We start from the raw sequence: 20,763 nt of genomic DNA on the forward strand, positions 1-20,763 counted from the left end.
CGATTTGTCGGTTTCAAATGTCGCTCAAGACTTACACAATGAGGTCCCCAGTAAGGCGCACCAACGAGAGCAGAATGTGTTTGAGCGAGGAGGCTAAGGGCAATGATTGGTTGCTGAGGGTCCCCAGGTGGGCAGCCTGAATGGCGCTGATGTAACTTTCCGATGGGATAGTGTCGTTGGCAAAGGCGTTCCGCTGTGGACAAAGAACCAATCAGTTTACGGTGAAGTAGTGAGAGTGTATATTCACTCGAAGAGCTGAAGGATAAGCATTCTAACCCATGAGCCAAAGTTAGGAAATTCATTGGTGTGAATGTTGTTCCACGTTTCACACAATGTCTGAACAGCTGATGGCATATTCTGCATCACAGTCTGACCTGAAAGAGTGAAAACAGAATCAAAATGGATTAGATATTCAAATGCACATAAAAGTCATTAATATCTTGACGATATTATCCAGAATTCTTACCAAGCAAATTGGCTTTGCAGCGTGTGGATCCGATGGACAACACAGCAGCATAACCCTGCAGTTTAGCTTCTGTGGGTTTGTTTTCTCCTTCTTCTGGCAGGCTCATCAGCAGGTATGACCTGAGCAAAGATATGACCAGCAAACCAATCAGGAAGGGCTTAAGAACTTGGTTTGGTTTTCTAATGTTTACTTGAGTACTTTAAAGAGATGGTTCATCCAAAAATGAAATTAAAATTAACTTCATTATGGACTCTCATGTTATTTTAAGGTTGCTTTTCTTCTTATGGTGCATGTGGTGTAATCAGCACCTGGTGAAGGCTGTGTAGACATCAATGAGCTGCAACGTGGCGGGCAGCAGGTTTTTGGTGATCTCGGAGGATTTGTTGGGGTCTGTATCAGCAGCTACTTTGGAGAAATGCTCATCTAAAGACACTTGCACTTTGGATATCACAGCATCCAATGTGTAGATAGTTTGTAGAGAGGGTACTTGGTGAAGAGGTAGGATGCTGTTGGGGTCCACGCAGCAAAATGACGAAATCTATCAAGGAGAGGACTTATGAGGCCATATATTAGAAGACAAGCAGAAAAATCTATATCAGCTGTTAATGGCTACTCCGAGTGTACCTGTCTGGCGATGTATTCCTCTGCGAGCTCCACATCATATTTCACTGCACTGCATTTAGCTGAGGCCACTTCGATCAGAGATGTGGCGTGGTCAGCTTTCATTCCCTGTTGCACTAGGTGCTCCTGATTAAAGTGTGTTAACAGATGATTGACCTTAACTTCAAGGCATCTTGATCAGTTGGTTATATTTTCTTAGTGTTAAAATTATAAAACTAACCTTGATCCAGTTAACGTAGGTACTGACTCGTAACCTTGATGACCATCTTAGGGTGTGCAAGATGTCGCTCTCACTGGGGTCACTGCTGCCGCTCTTAAGCTGCTCAACATAGGCCTCTGAGGGTGGCAGCACTCCCAGGATTTTCCACAGCACCAGGAAGTAGTACTGCAAGGAACATGCTTCCTGTACCAGAGATTGACAACAACATTTAGGGCAAAGGCTACCAGCGCAAACACAAGGTTGATTGTAAAAACTGCAGAATGTGTGTAACTCACTACTGGAGTGACGGGCTTGTTTTCTTGCCGTCTTGCTGTGTCAAAGCTGGATCCTGCAGCCAGCAGGGAGATCAGAGAGGAGTATAAGTCGTCATACTTTACCGCGTCATTGAACAGCACTTGGAAGGCCTGTAACAGTTGACAAAGAACATGCACATTAACTTCTTATATACATTCTTTTTTATTTATATAGTCATATAAATATAAAAGCAGGAGTCTTCAAACTTTTAATGCCAAGAACCTCATGGTAAACAAAGAGACAGGATCTCCGATACATAATGTATGAAACTGAGTGCTGTATTAAAGCCTGGCCTATAATCGCATTTTTACAGCACCGTATTAGTGTGTTTGTTATTTTAATTATTATTGGTATATTAAAATAATAATAAATCAACGCAATACCATTTTTTGGTGTACAAAGTACTTATTGTATGATATATTTTTACATTTTTTAATCATCTTGTAATGTTTGTGGTTTTACTTATTTTAAATAAACATTTATAAGCATCTTTTTAAAAACATGTGTACAAATATTTTATGTTATCTCTTAAAATCAGATACAAAAACTTATAATTAAAATAATTGTAAAATTGTATTATAATAATAATAATATATTTTTTATTAATTACATTAGATTATCATTAGGGCTGTCAGTCGATTCAAATTCTTTATCTAATTAATTCCATGGTGCGTTGATTAACTAATCTAACTAAATTTGGCTGTGAAAATACCCACAAAAGATTATTTAAAGCTATTATTGTGTTAAATGAGAAAGTATCAAGTAGACATTACAAATAGTAGCTATAGAAATAAATATTTTCTTTGATTCAACAAAAATTACTACACATAAATGTTTAGGCTACAAGGGTCTACTGTAACAAACTATAAAACATAAAAAGATAATTTGAGAAACAGCTCAGTATTTTTTGTTCATGAAATGAAAGTCACTGCCGGGTAACCAAAACAGCTTTGTTACCAACAGTCTTTGTCAGTCAGGTTTGAAATAACATGAGGGTGAGTAAATGTTTTTTTTGGTGAACTATACCTAATGTTTTATTTATTTGTTTATTTATTTTTTAATAAATTAATTGACACTCTAAAGAAAAAACTAAAATTGCCAGCAGGTGGCAGTAAATGTCTTTTTGAGCCATTCATTCATTCGATTCGTTCAAACAGCTGATTCATTCAGGAATGAAGTAAACGGCTGTCTATGAATGGGCCTTTGAATCACTGGTTCACACGATTCGTTCAAAACGCAGATTCAATCAGAAACTAAACACCGCTGTGTTGCTCACAGACACACAACAGTTCTGCTGTGGCTTTATAGGTAATATTTTTGTTGGCAAAATTGAGCTAAAACAGTATCATGTTTAAAATATAACACAATACTAACTTCTTATTAACTGAACTGTTGTATAAAAAACAAATGTAAAAAAAATTTACATTTGCACTTGTGCTATTCAAACATAAACAGCACTATTGCTCTCGCTGCTTATGTGATATTGCTTATGTGATATAAATATGAGACAAATACTCATACAGGGGCTTTTTTTTTCTCTCTCCCAATATCTTGAATTTCAGGACATAACTGCATTTATGGAGTTGTTGCCCTGCATCATATTTGTCAACAGTCAACTATGAAATGTAAGATGGTGTACAAGTCTGGGGGCGGGGCCAGTGCGTTAACTGCTTTAAAAGATTTTAATCGCGTTATTTTTTTAATAACTAATTAAGATAACGTGTTAAACGGACAGCCCTAATTATAATATACAATATAATATTCTTGTTATTTATATTAAATTACAATATACAATAACAACATTATATAATTTCATTTAAATAAATAATAAACAAATAAATCTATATTTTGAGTAATTAAAGCAGTACACTATAAGACACTAGAAATTTCATGCCAATTTTCCAAGAAAAAGTTTGCTAAAAGACCAAAATGGTTTTCTTTAACTAGGTGCACAGACACTCCCATGTCTAATACTTGTGCAGACTTGTGATGTGTAGCCTCACCTTGCCATCAAGTCGACCCCTGTCATCCTCTGACGCATCAGGAGACAGAACGCAGTAGAATTTCGGCTGCACTGTGGAATCTAAATGAGAGTGACGACAGACATACAACAATCAAAACCGTTCTTGCACTAGATTAGCAAAGCTTACAACTGTTGTAATGCAGTATGTTTGATATCGACCATCAAGTGCACAACTGAGTGAAATATAAGAGATCTGACTTACTCCTACCTGCCGAGCAGTGCTTGGCCCAGTTCTCTTCTACCTCTTTGAAACCATAATAAAGTGGGACAGCACCTCTCTTTCCTCCCTCCTGTCCTGAACTGGCCCTGGATGACAGGGGTGTCAGAAGATTGTACTGAACCTAAGTGAGCAAATAAAAAATAACTGTCACAAACTAGCTACAAAACAGTGGTATATTTCCAGTGAAAGTACAGCTACATCCGCACCTGCTCAAACAAGTACATGGGAGCTTTTGAGTACTGGTGCAGCAGGTAGTCGAACACAAGCAAGATGCGGGCCAGGTTGAGGGGTACAGCCTGAAGCTGAGAATCCACGTGGGCTGCGATTTCAGCGATGGTCTGCATGCAGAGGGTGAGGATGCTGCGGCGGCCCTTTTCAGAGAAGTTGTGAAAGATGAGCAGAAGCAGCTGAAGGTGTTCAACATTGAGGTCCTCGTCAGCAGGCACTGCTCCCTGTAGTGTGTGCTGTTTCAAAGTGCCCACAAACCTAAAAAAAAAAAACATTCAGATTGAGAATGTTTCGCAATGTTATATGAACTTGATGCTATCATATAATATACACATAAATGAGAATTTGGTGAAGAATCCAATGCTAGATTTAAGAAAAGAGGTGTAATTCTGTAAGATTAAGTGATGTCATACCTTTCCCAGACCTTCATGCATTCTGGTACATCAGGCTCCCCCTGCTGGCTGGCTTTATGCTGCCAGATCAGCAGTAACCTGGAGAGCACTGAGAGGGACTGAGGATGGATGTACATGGGCCAGGGACCCTCTGAGAACGGGGCAACACCCAATTGCTGCAGAAGAGTGTTCTGAAGAAAAGTTAAAGAAAACAAGGTATCAGATACCTGACATCTATTTAAAATGTGTTCAATTAATATTGAGGTTTTTTTTTTTTAAGCATATTTCAAAATTTACCTGTAGGGATGGAGAGGGCAGGTCTGATGTTACCAGAGAGTGATTAAAGTGATAGAGGGCTGAGGAGAACTCTTCATCAGAGGAACCTGGACAAAAAAAGGTTACATGTTAGGAAAAGCCTAAATGTAAGATCAGAAATAGGAGTTTAAAAAAAAAAAAAACCTTTGACATCTTTGTCGACATCCTTGATGATGCTGGCGAGGGTGGCCATGTGCTGCTCCGTGAGGGACACGCTCAGGTAGTTGCGAATGAAATTGTTTCTGGACTTGAGCATGGAGGTGGTGATGAAGTTCAGTATGCTTGAGGCCAAACTCAAAAACTGGAAGAAACAACGTCTCTTTAGGTCAACATGAAAACTTCACTCATGCAATGTGAAGTAAATAAATAAAATAATATACAAAAATAATTATACATTACTGAAAAATAATATATAAAAATTATACATTTCAAAAAACGGGGGGAAAAAAATACATGTCTTTAAGTCAACATGAAACAGCAACCCATTTCTGTTATCATGTCATAAAGAATAATAAAAAAAAATATTAAAATGATAAAAATATATAATTATATATAAAAAATAATGCAAATATAAAACTCCAGAGATTTTTTTATATTATTTAAAAAGATTTTTTAAATTACGTTTATTTATTTTGCTGATATGAGTTATATTGGACTTATTCTGACAACCTAATGGCATGGCTGAAATATCACACAATTAAAAGTACTATTTTTGTATTTATAATAACAATTTGAATGACAAAAAAATTGAATGCACTTAATTAAATAGTAAAATACAGAAAATATTATCAATTTTGATTCAACATCAAAACAGCTTCAGAGGTTTTCTGATTTTGAACAGCTAACGACCAATATATCACCAAGGCCGATATATCGGACGACATTTGGCTTTTTTTTTTTTAAATATCGGCATTGGCCGATGCGTTCAACTTTTATTTTGAAGGCGCAGTGCTCACAATCTCCCTCTTGTTCGCTGTCGTCGTTAACAGTTCTGTCTAATAAGGACAGAAGTCTGTCTAATAATCAGATAGAACGGTTAAACAAAGGAACTAAAATGTATACAAAAAGTATGCTGTATGTAAAATGAGTGTTACGTTGACTTTATTTGAAAAAATATGATTCCCAAATGCCAATGCACACAAACTTCCCAGAATACTGAGTGCCCTGTTGGTTACAGTGTTTACAGTACAGTGTACTTCCTTTTTTTTATAATATTTTTTATTAAATATTTATTTGTGAAAAATACTTTGTCATCTAAAGCAGTGTTTCCCAACCTTTTTTCAGTCGCGGCACCCTTTGGAAATTTTAAACTTGTGGCACCCTACAAAATTAATTGTCAAAATATTTAAATTTCTATATTCGATATGATTTGAAAAGTATAGATATTCTGTACAACAGGGAAGAACTGCAGAATATAATGTCATACAGATATTTTTAATATTATTAAAAAATGTTGTCCATAAATGGTGGCAATCAGTAGGCTAATTTCTAATGAAGAGACCAATTTATATGACAGATTTTAATGTAGGCTTTTATACATATGTAAACATTTAATTACCATTATAACTAGCTATCTCACAAATTTTTGCGCACTTTTTTTATTTTACAGTGGGGTAATTTTGGTGCAGTAGCACGAGATAGCTTGATTTCAAACTTTGAATTGAATAAAAAATGACAAGCAGTCAGTAATAAAATAAGAACAAATAAAGAAATGATTAATGATAGCACAAATAAAAAAATAACAACAGGCCTTCAAATAAAATTAATTGCTTTTTAGTTTTTCAGGGAGATCTAACAGGAGGGTTAAGATATTTCTCTTTTTTTTTTTTTTCACACCAATTATCCAAATAATGTTTAGTCCTAGAAAGCTATTATTATCAGAACACGCGAGCATAATATAGCAGTTCAATGAATGAGAGGGCAGCGTTACCAGAGTTATCCATATACCACACCGTGTTACAGCACAGTACGGCTATTGCAGACAGAAACAATAATGTACTTCATCGATGTTTCCTGTCGGCTCAATTTTTGAGTGGACTTTGCTGTTCCGATTCGCACGAACGGTATACGAGTGGAGCGACTGAGCGGAGTGCACACGCATAGAGCGGGATAATATGCAGTATTACGCAGAGCGTCACATACAGTCTATGGTCACACCACGTGATGGTGAAACCTGAGCGGTGAACTAATTTTCGGCAGCCGAAATTTCGGTGCATCTCTAATTATTGGCAACATCAGAAATGGATATTATATAATAGATGCTTTTTTTGAACATTTTAGCAATTAAAATTTTTATTTTTTTTAAATTAATTTTTACACGGCACCCGAGTTGGGAAACACTGATCTAAAGTATAAGCATGTTTATTTAACACATTTACTTTTTAATCCAATTTCAAATGATTTCAAATTTCTTAAACATTAATTAAAATAAATAAAATTACATCGGCTTTATATCGGCCACCCTGCTTTCCAAGATATCGGCATCGGCTGTCAAAAAACCAATATCGGTCGATCACTAATAATAATAATAATAATAATAACAACAACAACAAGTATTAACTTGTTGGTTGGTTATGAGTTATGCAACAAATGTGTTTGTACAGGACATAAAACAACATTTAAGTTCTAGCAGCAAAGTCAGTCAAAATCAGCATTGCACTACACATCGTGACCTTACCAACTCCGGGTCCTTGCGACTAGCCAGGATGTTGCCGTTCTCTGCCGTGTTCAGTTTGCTGGGGCTCTTGAGTCTCGGGGATGTTTCCAGAGGTGGGGGTGGAGGGGGAGGTGGAGGTGCCACCTTCTCTTTACTGGGAGAAATAGTCTCTTCAAACCACAGCCCCAGAATGGGCTCACTATCATCATCTGAAAACACGCCAAGAGCCACATTCAGCACCGCATTCAATCAAGTCATTGTACTGTATGCAAACAAAGCTACATTAGCCATGGAAATAAATCTACTTAAGATGTTTGTTGTGTTTAAGGCACAATAAATAGAAGCATAATGAGACACTACGATTCTGACCTAAGACAGAGATCTGCTGACCTGAGAAACAAGCTGCTCTTGTCCTCTCCTGTCTTCTCTCTGCTGAAATAACGAACACTGTCACTAGCTGTGACGGCTGCCAGAACGGCGCAGTAAGCAGAGCATGCTTAGCGTGCCACAGTGTTCAGGAACAGGAAGTAAACTGACCTGACTCTGAGCTCTGGGGAGGTCTGACCGCTGTCCTTCTACTACAGCGTGCAGTGCTCAGGAACTGCCTAAGAATGTCCCTGAGATTCCTCAGCCCTGACACTAGCTCAGTAAACCACAAGCAAACCCTGACCTCAGCTGCATAAAAAATAACTCATGCTAATAACATTAATTAAGACTACTGGGGGGGAATCTTACAAAAGCTGTCAAGATATGCACAGGTCCTATTTCAATCAAAAGTGGGGAAAAACATGAAAATTATATTTTGCAGAAAGAAAATGAAATGCATTTTGACAATATTATCAAAATAAAGCAAAATTTAAATCCACCCTTCCCAACTGTCAGTAGCTTACTGTAAAATCAGCATTACAGTAATGTTCTATATGTACTAATAAAAGAAAAATATAGAAAGTTTATTTCTTCAGGGGTAAAAAAACAAAATGTGCATAAAATAAAAAAAAAGAAATAAAAGAATTGTGTGTGCTTGACATCACGGTCATCAAAATAAGCATATTTAAATAAAGCCTTCACTATAGTCAGCAGCCTACTGTAATGCAAAAAAAATTATTAATTTCTAATTCACTAAATTTCATGTATCTAGTTTACTTCTTCAGTGGTAAAAAACAAGGGATAATAGTGTGCATAAATACAAAAATTAATTAAAATATAAATTATATTAAATAAAAAAATAAATAAAAATAAAACTGTGAAGAGGATCCATTATTATTCCATTAATTTATATTCCTGTATAGATAATGAGCATGTTTACATGTCATGCATACCAGTAATCTGATAACACAAATATCAGCTTATTAAAATAACCAGGTTTGCCCGTTTACATGCACACCAGTAACCTGACAACGCAAGTAAGCTGCGTTTACATGACTTTATTAACAAATCAGCTTAATTCCCTTTAGTGACGTCAAAATATTATCATTTGCGTATCTGAGTGCGAGTATTCCATGTTTGTCAGTTGTGATGTTAAATAAAGCTCGCAACATGTCAGCATGAAACTTACAGCTCATATTGTCCTCTCATGCGGTTATAAATGCAGCGTTTTGACTGAACCACTTCTACTTCTGCTGTACGAGATGAGAACACATCATTTTCTGAGTCATGAAAGAGTCTGCTTTTGCGATATATTTCCTTCTTCCTTTACTGCAAATTAGGGCTGGGCGATATATCGAGTTTGTACGATATATCAATATTTTCTTTATAAGCAATTCGATATGAGGCAATACATATTAATGCACACAAACTTCCCAGAATACTGAGTGCCCTGTTGGTTAAAGTGTTTACTTCCTTTTTAATTATATTTGTATTAAATATTTATTTATATGTGAAAATACTTTGTCATCTAAAGTATAAGTATGTTTATTTAACAATCAAATTATTTCAAATTTCTTAAATATTAATTAAAAACAAAATTATATCGGCCACCCTGCTTTCCAAGATATCGGCATCGGCTGTCAAAAAAACAATATCGGTTGACCACTAATTGCAATGTTACAATGAAATGTGATTTCAACCCTTTTTTGCACATAATATAAAAGCTTACATGGTTACATTCACTATTTGTTTTCATAGCCTTTAATATGTATTGTTTTGTTGGACAACATTGGGTGGTAAGTGAAATTTATATATATATTAAATACAGATTTTTAAAATACAAATACAAAAATGAAAATACCGAGATATATACCGTATATCGCAAATCGGTCAAAAAATACAGAGATATGAATTTTTGCCCATATCACCCAGCCCTACTGCAAATTAATTCTTTACTGCTTAAATTTGCACTAACGATGCATTCCTGTCACGTATCACACATGCGCACTTCAATAAGCCAACAGAAAGCAGGTAATTGCGTTTACGTGCCATGCAAAATCGGGGTAAGAGGCAAAAAACTACCTGTGTCGCCCGGTTTATGCTTACACCATTTATGACCTTACTCCGATAAAAGAAAACGGGTTACCGTGTTTACATGACAACATGCGTTTTCGGCTTAAGCATAATTGGCTTAAGAACATGCATGTAAACGTGCTCAATTAAATATTCTTCAATGGAAATATGATCTTCATGAGACAATTCCAAAAAGACGCTTCCTTTTTCGGCAAAATATATAATTTTTCCTTTTGATTTTGAAATATAACTTGGACATTTTTTGTGAGATTCACCCAGCTAGACATCAATCTAATGGGGAAATTTACTGTTAAAAGCAACTACTCTGTTTACATGAACTAAATCAACTTCAATGTCTGACCTCACTGTGGCCTTTATTTACACGGTTAAATATTGAGAAATCTGCAGTGTTTGCTACCTTGACTGCTGTCCTCTTCTGTGCTGCTGAAGTCATCTTCGTAGTAAGTGTTGGAGTCAGTGGAGGCACTGGCGTCACTGCTGACCGAACCTTTTCTCTGCCGCTGCAGCACACACGCCTGAATCAAGCAGAACCAGAGGCACCACATTCATCAAACACAACAGACCACTTCCTCATAGCAACCATGATCAAGTCTTGTGGTCACATACCTTTTTATAGGAGGTGGAGAGCAGCGTGAAGAGCAGATTGGTGAGAGGGACCGAGTCAATGAGTCTCTGCACTCTCTGTATGGACGTGCTCTGAGCCATGATGTTCAGCTCTGCTGGAGGCCCGTCACTGGCCCAGCCCTAAAAGACAGAAAACAGCTTAACTCGTATTTACATTTACAACACAAAAATGATCCGGTAGTTTAAAAGAAGCAGTTACGTTCAGTCTTACTCTGTGAAGAGCCTCCACTTGCAAGTCCTGGAACAGTGATGTGAGCAACTTGATTGAATGATTGGCCAGAATGACTGACAGAACCCCAAAACCTTGGTGCCTGATGAGACAAAAAAACTTCACATTTACTGACACACTTACTTACATGTGGCATTTTTTTTTAATAATCTAAAATACACAAAATATGCAACTCACACATTCAACACATTTCACCTATTATGTTTAATTTATTTCTGTATTAAAAATTTGATATTGCTTGGGGTACATAAAGTAAAAAATGACAAAGATACTGTCCTGATATCATAATTTAGAAAATATAAAATGAAAAAATATTTTAAATAATAAAACTATTTTTTTATATAAAATTTAACATTTGTATATTATAACATAAAATTGTATACAATTTTTCCTTCCAACAAGCAGAGAAAAAAAAGAAAAGAAATCAGGAAATAATGTAGAGAGGATCCCGGCAGACCATCATTAAAGTGTCAATACACCTCTTAAAATATCAGATAATTTAAACTTTTTATTTTAAGGCAACATTAGGTTGTAAAATGTGGTGCGAATTCCCCAAAAACTTAATATTTACAAATTAATAATTCATATATATATATATATATATATATATATATATATATAAATAATGAAATTTTGGCATCAAAATATATTTTAATTAATAGATATTTTGATCATGTTTTAAACCAGCAAAGTTCAAAAACACCTGCATTAAATTATACTAGCAGTTTTATTGCTGCATCATCAAATAATTTCTAATGAACATGGATTGGATCCATTTAACATTCAGCAGGCCTACATAAATACAGAACAGAACAAAGATACATTAAATAAACAGTGCTTTTTAGGTAGGTTTAACAGTTTTCAGGTACAGAAATAAAGTAAACAAATGTAAAAACACTACGCTGTATAAATTAAATACATATTAATCCTTCTTTATTGTAACAGACTTTATTGTAATTAATCTTTTAATTTGTTTTTGTATACATTCTAATTTTTTTGTAAGTTTAAATATGTATGAGATCTCCTTTACTAAGGCGGGACTCTTCTTTTGACGGGTTTTCTAGTCTACGGAGCTATACGCGTAATGAAAGCAGGCAGTTCTACGGATTTAAAGTGTGTCAGTTTATTAAGCACCCCCCGAAAAGGCAAGAGATCTATATATAATTTTTTACTGTTAGTTGTAATGAATGTTTTGTGTAATTCGCTGTATGATAATGCAACTGAGAGAGAGAGTTTAATGTGCACTTCTCGTGCTGTGTTTTGTTTAGCTCTTATGGTGATTTTTTTGGAGTGAAAAAGGACGCAATAAACTTAAACCATCAGTAAAATTTTGGTCATCATTCAGATGCAGTCCGCTTACACTTATGAAAGTTACAAAAGTTATTTAGTCAAGAATAGTGTGCGATCTTTTGTCTTTTGTTATTTGATTAGCATTAAAGTGCAGACGGCAGCGCTAGAATTATGCAACAGACGTAATACAGCTCAGTGCCTTCACGCAGTTAATTAATAAACCATCGTTCCATAAACCATTCCTTAAATAGCCGATGGCTGTAAATTGAGGAAAAATCGGCCGATAAATATCAGCGGCCGATACATCAGCGCATCCCTAATATATATATATATATATACACATATATACACACACACACACACACACATATACACACACAAAATATATATATGTGACCCTGGAGCACAAAACCAGTCATAAGTCACACGGGTATATTTGTAGCAATAGTCAACAATCCATTGTATGGGTCAAAATTATCGATTTTTCTTTTATGCCAAAAATCATTAGGATATTAAGTAAAGATTATGTTCCATGAAGATATTTTGTAAATTTCCTACCGTAGATATATCAAAACTTAATTTATTAATTTATTCAGATTTCAGATAATGTATAAATCTAATAAAAATAAAAAAATTAAATAAAAACGACCCCGGTTTTGTGGTCCACAGTCACATATATAAAATAAATAAAATACATTTTTTAAAATAATGATTAAGCCACTTTCTCTCACGTGAATTCAAGATGTAACGAAAATAGGTTGCCACATGACATTTACATAGAAGTCACTCAACTGAATGTTTTTAAAACTAACATGAACAGACTATTTCTAACTTGGTACATGCATTTCAAGTACAGAACACAGAGGCACTTACCCTTTCCCTGGGCCAAGTTTAGGAGATCCTGCTCCGTCCTTGGTTCGGGTGGCGATGTCTCTGACCCGTAGTGCTGCCAGGGGATCTTTCTCCTTCCCTTTATCAGCCAGGGCCGTGGGGCTCAAGTTCAGTATCAAATACAGACTGTTCAACAGGCACCAGGCACCCAAGAGCTGAAAGTTCTGATAATGCTGTCGAAACATGAAGCACGATCTTAGACACGGGCCGTTCTCATTAATGTTATATACTCTGTGGCAAAGTGTTCACCTACCTCTCCTCCAGCTCTGCGAGAGTTACTGATGGCCTGTCCAATCATCTCATAGATTTCCAGCTGTTGAAAAGAGGAAAAGTGTAAGATGAGGAGTGTACCAAAGACAATAAAACTGTCATCTTGACTATTGACACCTACGCATTTCTGCACGATGGTAGCAGCGTCGTTTTCATAGTCTTCCTCTTTGGAGCCAGTGGAGGCCGAACGAAGCTGCAAGCCGCTGCCCACCTGCAGTATGGCCATGCAAGTTGCCACACTCACGCCTGAGAAAATAAAAACACCCCTGAAGCTCTCGGTGTATATCAGAACTAGACAAGGAGGAGCTTTTTCAATCAACCCACCTGCATAGAGGCAGCTTAGTGCTAACACGGTCACATCAAGTAGTCTCCCAGGGGTCAAAGGCTCCAGTACAGGCAAGGAAAGTGTGTCCAAGGCCATGGTCACATCAATCACCAGGGAGTGAAAACTGAAACACAGGGAGGGAAAGTCAGGATTACTCAAGCTCAACAGATTTAATAAAAAGCAGTGAGCTGAGGGTGACTTTGGTTTACCCATTTCGGACAGCGGTGGCGTCTGCCACAGTGGCCGGCATGATGAAGAAAGAATTGGCGGATACCGCATCCTGGAAGCGGTTGATATACCGTAAGAAGTAGGGAAGGTTGAGGCACACGCGCAGCAACTTCTCTGAGCCCCCTGTAATGCATGGGATAAAAATAAAGATTTTCATTGTGTAACAAAATACACTCAACTTCGTTTCAATGGGTGGTATTTGAAATCAAACATTTAAGAACCATTGATAAAGACCAAGTGCAACTCACCTAATTCTTGTAAACTGGACACATTTTGAGAGATGAAGGCATTCTTCATTTTGGCCTGCGTTGCCTGATCTGTTGTCTGGTCATCACACTCATTCTCACCCTGTAAAACACATGACATCATGGTTTTTTCCAAAAAACATCTTTGTTTGCTCATTACAAAACAGCAGTAAACCCAGAAGTGGTCACATCATCGTGAACTCAATCGAAAGACTCGTCTAATTCACCGACCTGCATGTGAGCGGATGGAGAGGCCAGCATGGTAATGTCAGGGTTAAAGACTGAGGTCAGCTGATTGAAGAAGTTCATTTGGACTTCTTTTTGTCTGAGTTCAGGGTTAACAGGGGAGGGAAGCTCCTTCTGGTCCTCCACTGGAAAACAAGAGCACCAAAGGCAATAGCAGAATATCAGCAGACAGAATCTCAAATCCTCTCTGATAGAGGAAAGAGAACAAAGCTTCCTTTCTGCCAGCCTGGCACTTACAAAGAAAAAAAGTTAAAGGGGTCCTATTATGCTTTTTCACTTTGAATTTTAGTCAGTGTGTAGGGTGTATGTTTGGGCATAAAAAAAGATCTTCAAACTTACAAATCTCAAAGTCCACTCCAAAGGGAGATTTAAAAAAAAAAAAATCCCTTTTCAAGAACTACAACGAACAGCTCGTTTGGACTACAGCATTTGTTTTCCGGGTTTTATGATATCACAAAGCAGCCCATTAGAATATCATTAAAATAATTCCCACCTACGTAAATTGGAATGGTTGGGGGGTGGGTCGAGGTTGTGGTTAGAACGCTTGGTTGAGTGCATCAGACAAGATGACGAAGAAGAAGTGCTGCTGTAGCCTCAAGTTATTACACATGCACCTGAATAATTATGTATGTAAATATGTATGTTACAATTATGAAAAAGTTTATAATAAATTGCTGACAGTACAATACTGGACAATGATGTAATCTGCAGAATTTACACTTCAATTATGAGACTACAGTGTTTCCCATACACTGAGTGCGGGTGTTTTTATGTCACTGTATTTCTGAAGGAAACCGACTGTCTTCAGAAAATTGGATGTCATTTTCATGTAATCTCGCATGTAATGTCTGATAAAGCAGTGTTTTTTTGAGCGGAGCACTGGTTTGTGTACAGCCATTACTGGGGAAACCTTGATCTCTACCACCCCCACAGCGCCCCCTGCTGGCAGAGAATGAGTTTGCATATATATGCCGCCTGGGAAACACTGGACTATGGTATAAATAAATTCAACTATCACAGTTTCACTGCAATTCATGTTATAATGTTAGAATTAAATAACAATAAAAATAATACATATGCACTTATCTGTACATAGTAAATGCAGTTATCTTTAAGCGGTTGTTGACATCCTATCTAAAACGTGATTTAGCAACAAAAAAAAAAACACCAACAATACAGCTACCACTCTAATATGTCTTGCAATATCCGTGCGTGCAAAGGTTCTGCGCAATCCTCTTGTTCAATATTCTCTGGGTCTGAATCCGGCTCAAATTGATATGGCAATATTGACGCCATACTTAACTAAACTTGCTGCTTACAGTACTGGCAGTACTGAAACACCGTCTAAGCTGTTCGCCAATCACAACGCACTGGGACAGCTAACCAATCACATCACAATTAGTTTTTCGGAAGGCGGGCGTTCATCAAACCCGGAACTAATCGAGCCATTTGTGCCAGGCTGGGGAGAAAGGTATTGTAATAATGTAAATTATGTAAAAAATAATGCGTTTTTCGAAACCACCAAGCATGAGAGCATGTTCTAGTACATCCCCAAAACAAATTCAAGACATTGTAAAAGAGCATAATAGGACCCCTTTAATACACTCAGATAACACAATGCTTTGTCTGGACTAATCTGTGCCACCAGTTACTTGCCAAACTTGTGCCATGTTGAAGGATGCTATTTTTGTAAAAATTTGATTTCATGATTAATTTGCAGGGCTTGATGCACTGTGTAATGAATCAAATTAATTGCATACAATCATAAAAAAATATTTGCTGAGAATTGCCCCCAAATTAGGACAATTCCATAAAATGGAATTTATGTACAGGTCAGGAGGCCTGACTAAATTCCATTCATTTTTAAATCATGTTCCCTTTTTTAATAATTAATAGTACTAAATTAGCATGCTAAAAGAATGGCTTACTAATGTCTTAAAGAATTCAATTACTAAACAGAACAGCTCTCTCCTGACTTGATCTAAACTGAGTAAAACTCACAAGAGAGCCTCTAATTAGCCACAATAATCAAATGAGCAGCAAAGCAGGCACACAAGAAAATGATGCTTCATTAATTCTTGTGTACAGCAGATAACAAGCTGTAAAGAGGAAAAATATAGTTATGACACATCAGCATTGCAAGACAATGTATTAAAGAGAACTTAGGCAATCTGTCCACATGGAATCTGTCCCTTTAAAATTCCACATTTACACACTATTGGAACTTCAATACATCATAAAGGTCCCCTGGTCCTTCAAAATTCAGCACAACTAGACCTGTAAGAATTATTTGAGCCAGTCTACAGTGGATATTATCAGCCTTTAATTACAAGGCAAAAGGGAAAGCAAACAAGAAAATCCTACAAATGAAACACTTTCACCACCTCAAGCTGTTTCTTTCTGAACAGCTGTTAAATTTACAAGCAAGACGCTCAACATTCATCCCCATCCTGGCTCTATAATATCTAGCTAAATCATAAAGATTACGTCTATAAAGACAGGTCATTACACCAATCCTGACATTTCACGTTGCCTTTACATGAACTAGACAGCTCATTTATCTGGTAACACAGGGCTGTGACAATTTGAAACTACTCTTACCATCAGAAAGGGTCTTGACAGTTTGGGGTAGTTTGGCTGACTTCATCATTGCAGTAAAGGTGATGATCTCTGTCCGATCCAATCGACTGCAGCCAGTACAAAGGCCTTTTATTAAGAGGATCAGGTGCTTCTGTGGAGCGGAAGGAGAAAGGAAGTTAGTCTATGAGAAAATGCTAACAGACAAAATGTATTACACCAAGGTTCATATCTGACCTGAGAGACTGCACATGCTTCATCAGGATTCTCCAGACGGAGCAATGAGAATTCAATCAATACTTTACATGCTGCAGCTACTGACAGCAACTGATTTCTGGGGACTGAAATGGGACAGAAAATTCAAAAAATAAAAAAATAAAATGGGAACAATAATAGGGAACATTTTTAATAGCCAGTTAAACCTGTGTATGCCTATATTTAGCTAGAAATATATGATGAATTTCAGCTACAAATTAATGAAATGACAGTTTTAGAATAAAACATTGAAATGTGACATACTTTGTCCACAAACTGTGGTGATGTAATGTGCAGATAGTGCCACAAAAGAGGAGTAGAATGGCTCATACTGTTTGTCATGGTGAAGAATCTCAGATTCACTGTAGAAAAAAAAGAGGGAAACCGCTGAAATCAATGTAAACTGCAGTTTGCATCTCATTTAAATTCTGTAACATAATACTTCCAAGTGAAACCAAGTATTTAATTAGATCAAATTCAAGACAGGACTTGATTATCCATCAGGAATTGACTGAATTGTGAAAGTCAGTGTGCATCAGAATGCAAGTGTGCTAAACCAATACCTACACAGCTATTTGGCTATTGGTTAATAATATTATCTAGTACTTTGCATGATCTGACGTAGTAGGAAAAGCTCAATCATTACTGATAAAGCAAGTTATTATGTTCTAATGAAAGATTATGAAGACAAACAATGTTTTCTGTTGAAAGAAACACTGACAATAAGAATGGAAACATAAATTAATAATTACATTTAACTTCTTGTTGAAATTCCCAACAGAAGCTAAAATAACTAAAGAACTCCCAAAATGTTGTTCCATCCAGCAATCTGCATGATTCTTGCAGAGATAAACATATTAAAAAGTCTCCTATAGCGAGCATGTAACAACTAGTTAGCAATAAAAGGTGAAAAACTAATTCCAAAGCACAAAAGGGAATTTCTTTGTAAGAAACTCACAGGAGTAGGAATGCATGACCTTATCTGACAGACGGAACATTTATGGGGAACTTTGATATTGCTTTCAGATTTAAATGTGACAACATACAAACATCACAAAAGCTGTTTAAGGTTTTAAATTATTCCTAAAATCTCGTGATAATTGTCCAACTTGTACCAGTGTTATTTTACTACTACTTATATACTATTATAGTATTTATTAATATTTTTGAATGAGTTTCAGGGAAAACTCTATTAGGAAAAATACACATTTCAGCTTCATTTTATCCATTCAGAGAATGCCACTGGCAATAAACGTTTTTGAGCAAATACACTGGTGTCAGCAAACATTCATAAAATGAATCTGAGCCCAGTCAGATGAACACAGACATATGGAAAAGTAACAAACAATGAAAACAATTAACACTCAATTATTATTAAACCGCTAACATAAACTGGTTTAGTCCGGTATAGGTTAGTTGCTCAATTCATTATCAATCGTGTTACTTTCATTTTTGACTGACTAAGTTGCACTTAGCTCATGCACATCGACAAGGTGACAGTTAAAAGTTTTCATATCACAGATTCAATTCAATGTGTTTACGGTTTATTTGAAAGGTCAGGCAGTTGTTTGGCTCGTAATTAAATAAGTTGATTAACACCGCTGTAAATGACAAACACCGTAATGTATTTGTTTGAGACCAAGCACGGTTTCCGTAAAAACGAAACTGATGACAGTACACACATATTTACACACAGACAAACAAGCTTTTGAAGTGGACAACTAACCCCACGACAAACTAAAACAGAGAATTCCGACGTTTGTCCACTTGACCAAAATCGGCTAACACACAATTAGCGAACCATCAGTAACACTAGCACCAGCTGCTAAGTCATGGCTTGCTAGTTAGCAGGCACACCCCCTATTTGCATTCAATTGAACCGACTGCAATTAAAACTTTGAGTAACTGGGACTAATGTGGTTGCCGCTGACTGACAGAGGAAGATTTATCAGGATGATAATTAAAAAAGACGAGTATGAGTATTATGAATAGCTCTTGACAGTGGCTAGCAGGTTAGCTAGCGTTGGTTGGGGTTAATCGAGGGAGGCTAACATGCTCATTCGGTGTCAATTAATTCACTTCCGACACAAATACAAAATCACTTTATTTAGGTGCGGACGTCGTGGGATCCTGTACGTCCATTATAAGTAAGCGGCATTGATAAAATATCAACCAGGCAGGTTATATGAACGTAAAAGAGTGTGTCTCCGGCCTGATGATGAAGCAGAATCTTATGTATCTGCTACTGTAAATGCACAGTTACACTCCGGCTCTGTCTCAAAACACAGTGAGCTGCATTCGTAGACGGCACATTTAGTCATCATATACAAACCCAGACGATTCAAAATCATTTTTGGCCACCTAAAGCATTTTAAAAGAGCATTTTCGGACATCATAAGCGCATTTGGAATCGTCCAAACCCTCTCACGATGCCCCGAAATGCTGTGAAGGTAGTCAGCTGACTAGGTTTTGAGACACAGCCTCGGTGCTGCCATAGCATCACAGCTAATGCAGTCACTAAACAGTTTATTTCAGCCCTGCACGAGCCAACTCAATAAACAAGCCATCGTCTGACCTGTTTATGATGGATCCTATGAGCTGAGGTAGCTCTTTCGTTTCGAAAGCCGTGTAGGACGCTGATAAAAGTGGCCGTACGGCTGCGGTCCACTCAGGCTCTCCATCTCCTCCACTCGACGCCATCTTGAGATCCTCTATTAGAATCCAAGAGCGGAAATGAGGTTAATCATCAGACGCCAAATAACAGGAACTGTCGTCAGAGATAAACATGAAAAGTCTTGTGTGTTATGTCATGTGCGCACGTAGAAACCTTCTGAGATAAAAAATAAATAAATAAAATAGAACTGTGGTTAACGGTTTTACTCATGAGCTTACAAACCTTATCGATTGTTTATTTACGATAGTGGCCCAACAGCTCAGGAAACGTGCGCGTAAAGGGACAGTTCAAACAGGTCCAGCAAGGGTAACTGCTATTGGGTTTAAAAATAAAAAATATTTTCCATTTCAAATGTCACGAGGGATTAATAATAGAATGTATTTAACACAATTATCACCTTCAATTTAATTTTCTCATTATTATACCAAATCTGTGTTTCTGAATGTCCTCTCACTACATCTAAAACAGTGTGTCCACAGAGAAGGGTTCTTTCCAAAATTTTCTTCTGAAACCCCAAAATAAATGTTAGGTAGAATGAACCTCAATTCACTTGAACTATGTGGAAAACAAATGCAGTAAGCGAATTGCCTTGACTCTTGTCAAACAACATGAGGGATAATAAACTAGACAGAATTTTCACTTTTGGGTGGTTATCCCTTTAAAATAGTAAAAAAAAATAGACCAATTGTACATTCAATTCAATTCAAGTTGATTTGTATAGCGCTTTTCACGATACAAATCGTTGCAAAGCAACTTTACAGAAAATTACATTTCTACAATATATTTAGTAGTAGTGACTGTCAGTTAATGTACATATGGCAGAAATGTACAGAAAAATCAATTAAAGACGTAATCAAACAGACGATGAAGACTATTAACAGCAATTATTATATGATGCAATCAAACTTCTAGCAAAATTTGGTAGTTCTGTATGTTGTTTCAGGGTTGGCATCATCTCTTCTCAGGTGTTCTGGATCCAGACTGAAGCTTGTGGAAAACCGTGGCATAAACAGA

At 36.7% G+C, this 20,763-nt stretch overlaps 1 protein-coding gene across 1 annotated transcript in view; it reads right to left on the bottom strand.

The window, feature by feature from the left end:
• Nucleotides 1-19,785, bottom strand: part of LOC107591136 (E3 ubiquitin-protein ligase UBR4-like) — a 69,845-nt gene extending 50,060 nt beyond the window's left edge. Inside the window, exons 1-28 of the mRNA XM_016280177.1 lie at nucleotides 19,651-19,785; nucleotides 17,340-17,437; nucleotides 17,058-17,161; nucleotides 16,845-16,974; nucleotides 14,229-14,368; nucleotides 14,001-14,100; nucleotides 13,734-13,875; nucleotides 13,524-13,648; nucleotides 13,321-13,445; nucleotides 13,183-13,242; nucleotides 12,912-13,102; nucleotides 10,731-10,830; nucleotides 10,502-10,639; nucleotides 10,293-10,410; nucleotides 7,457-7,644; nucleotides 4,924-5,080; nucleotides 4,762-4,847; nucleotides 4,486-4,655; nucleotides 4,051-4,330; nucleotides 3,833-3,965; nucleotides 3,605-3,684; nucleotides 1,583-1,711; nucleotides 1,308-1,490; nucleotides 1,091-1,213; nucleotides 775-1,004; nucleotides 467-585; nucleotides 277-374; nucleotides 36-193 (exon numbers count right to left, since the gene is read on the bottom strand). Of these exons, the coding sequence (XP_016135663.1) occupies nucleotides 36-193; nucleotides 277-374; nucleotides 467-585; nucleotides 775-1,004; nucleotides 1,091-1,213; nucleotides 1,308-1,490; nucleotides 1,583-1,711; nucleotides 3,605-3,684; nucleotides 3,833-3,965; nucleotides 4,051-4,330; nucleotides 4,486-4,655; nucleotides 4,762-4,847; nucleotides 4,924-5,080; nucleotides 7,457-7,644; nucleotides 10,293-10,410; nucleotides 10,502-10,639; nucleotides 10,731-10,830; nucleotides 12,912-13,102; nucleotides 13,183-13,242; nucleotides 13,321-13,445; nucleotides 13,524-13,648; nucleotides 13,734-13,875; nucleotides 14,001-14,100; nucleotides 14,229-14,368; nucleotides 16,845-16,974; nucleotides 17,058-17,161; nucleotides 17,340-17,437; nucleotides 19,651-19,775 (3,830 nt within the window). The 5' untranslated portion in view covers nucleotides 19,776-19,785. The remainder of the gene's footprint in view (nucleotides 1-35; nucleotides 194-276; nucleotides 375-466; nucleotides 586-774; nucleotides 1,005-1,090; nucleotides 1,214-1,307; nucleotides 1,491-1,582; nucleotides 1,712-3,604; nucleotides 3,685-3,832; nucleotides 3,966-4,050; nucleotides 4,331-4,485; nucleotides 4,656-4,761; nucleotides 4,848-4,923; nucleotides 5,081-7,456; nucleotides 7,645-10,292; nucleotides 10,411-10,501; nucleotides 10,640-10,730; nucleotides 10,831-12,911; nucleotides 13,103-13,182; nucleotides 13,243-13,320; nucleotides 13,446-13,523; nucleotides 13,649-13,733; nucleotides 13,876-14,000; nucleotides 14,101-14,228; nucleotides 14,369-16,844; nucleotides 16,975-17,057; nucleotides 17,162-17,339; nucleotides 17,438-19,650) is intronic.
• Between the last annotated feature and the right edge of the window lie 978 nt (nucleotides 19,786-20,763).

This window comes from Sinocyclocheilus grahami, unplaced genomic scaffold, assembly GCF_001515645.1.
Source record: "Sinocyclocheilus grahami isolate Dianchi unplaced genomic scaffold, SAMN03320097.WGS_v1.1 scaffold137.1, whole genome shotgun sequence".
Taxonomy (NCBI): Eukaryota; Metazoa; Chordata; class Actinopteri; order Cypriniformes; family Cyprinidae; genus Sinocyclocheilus; species Sinocyclocheilus grahami.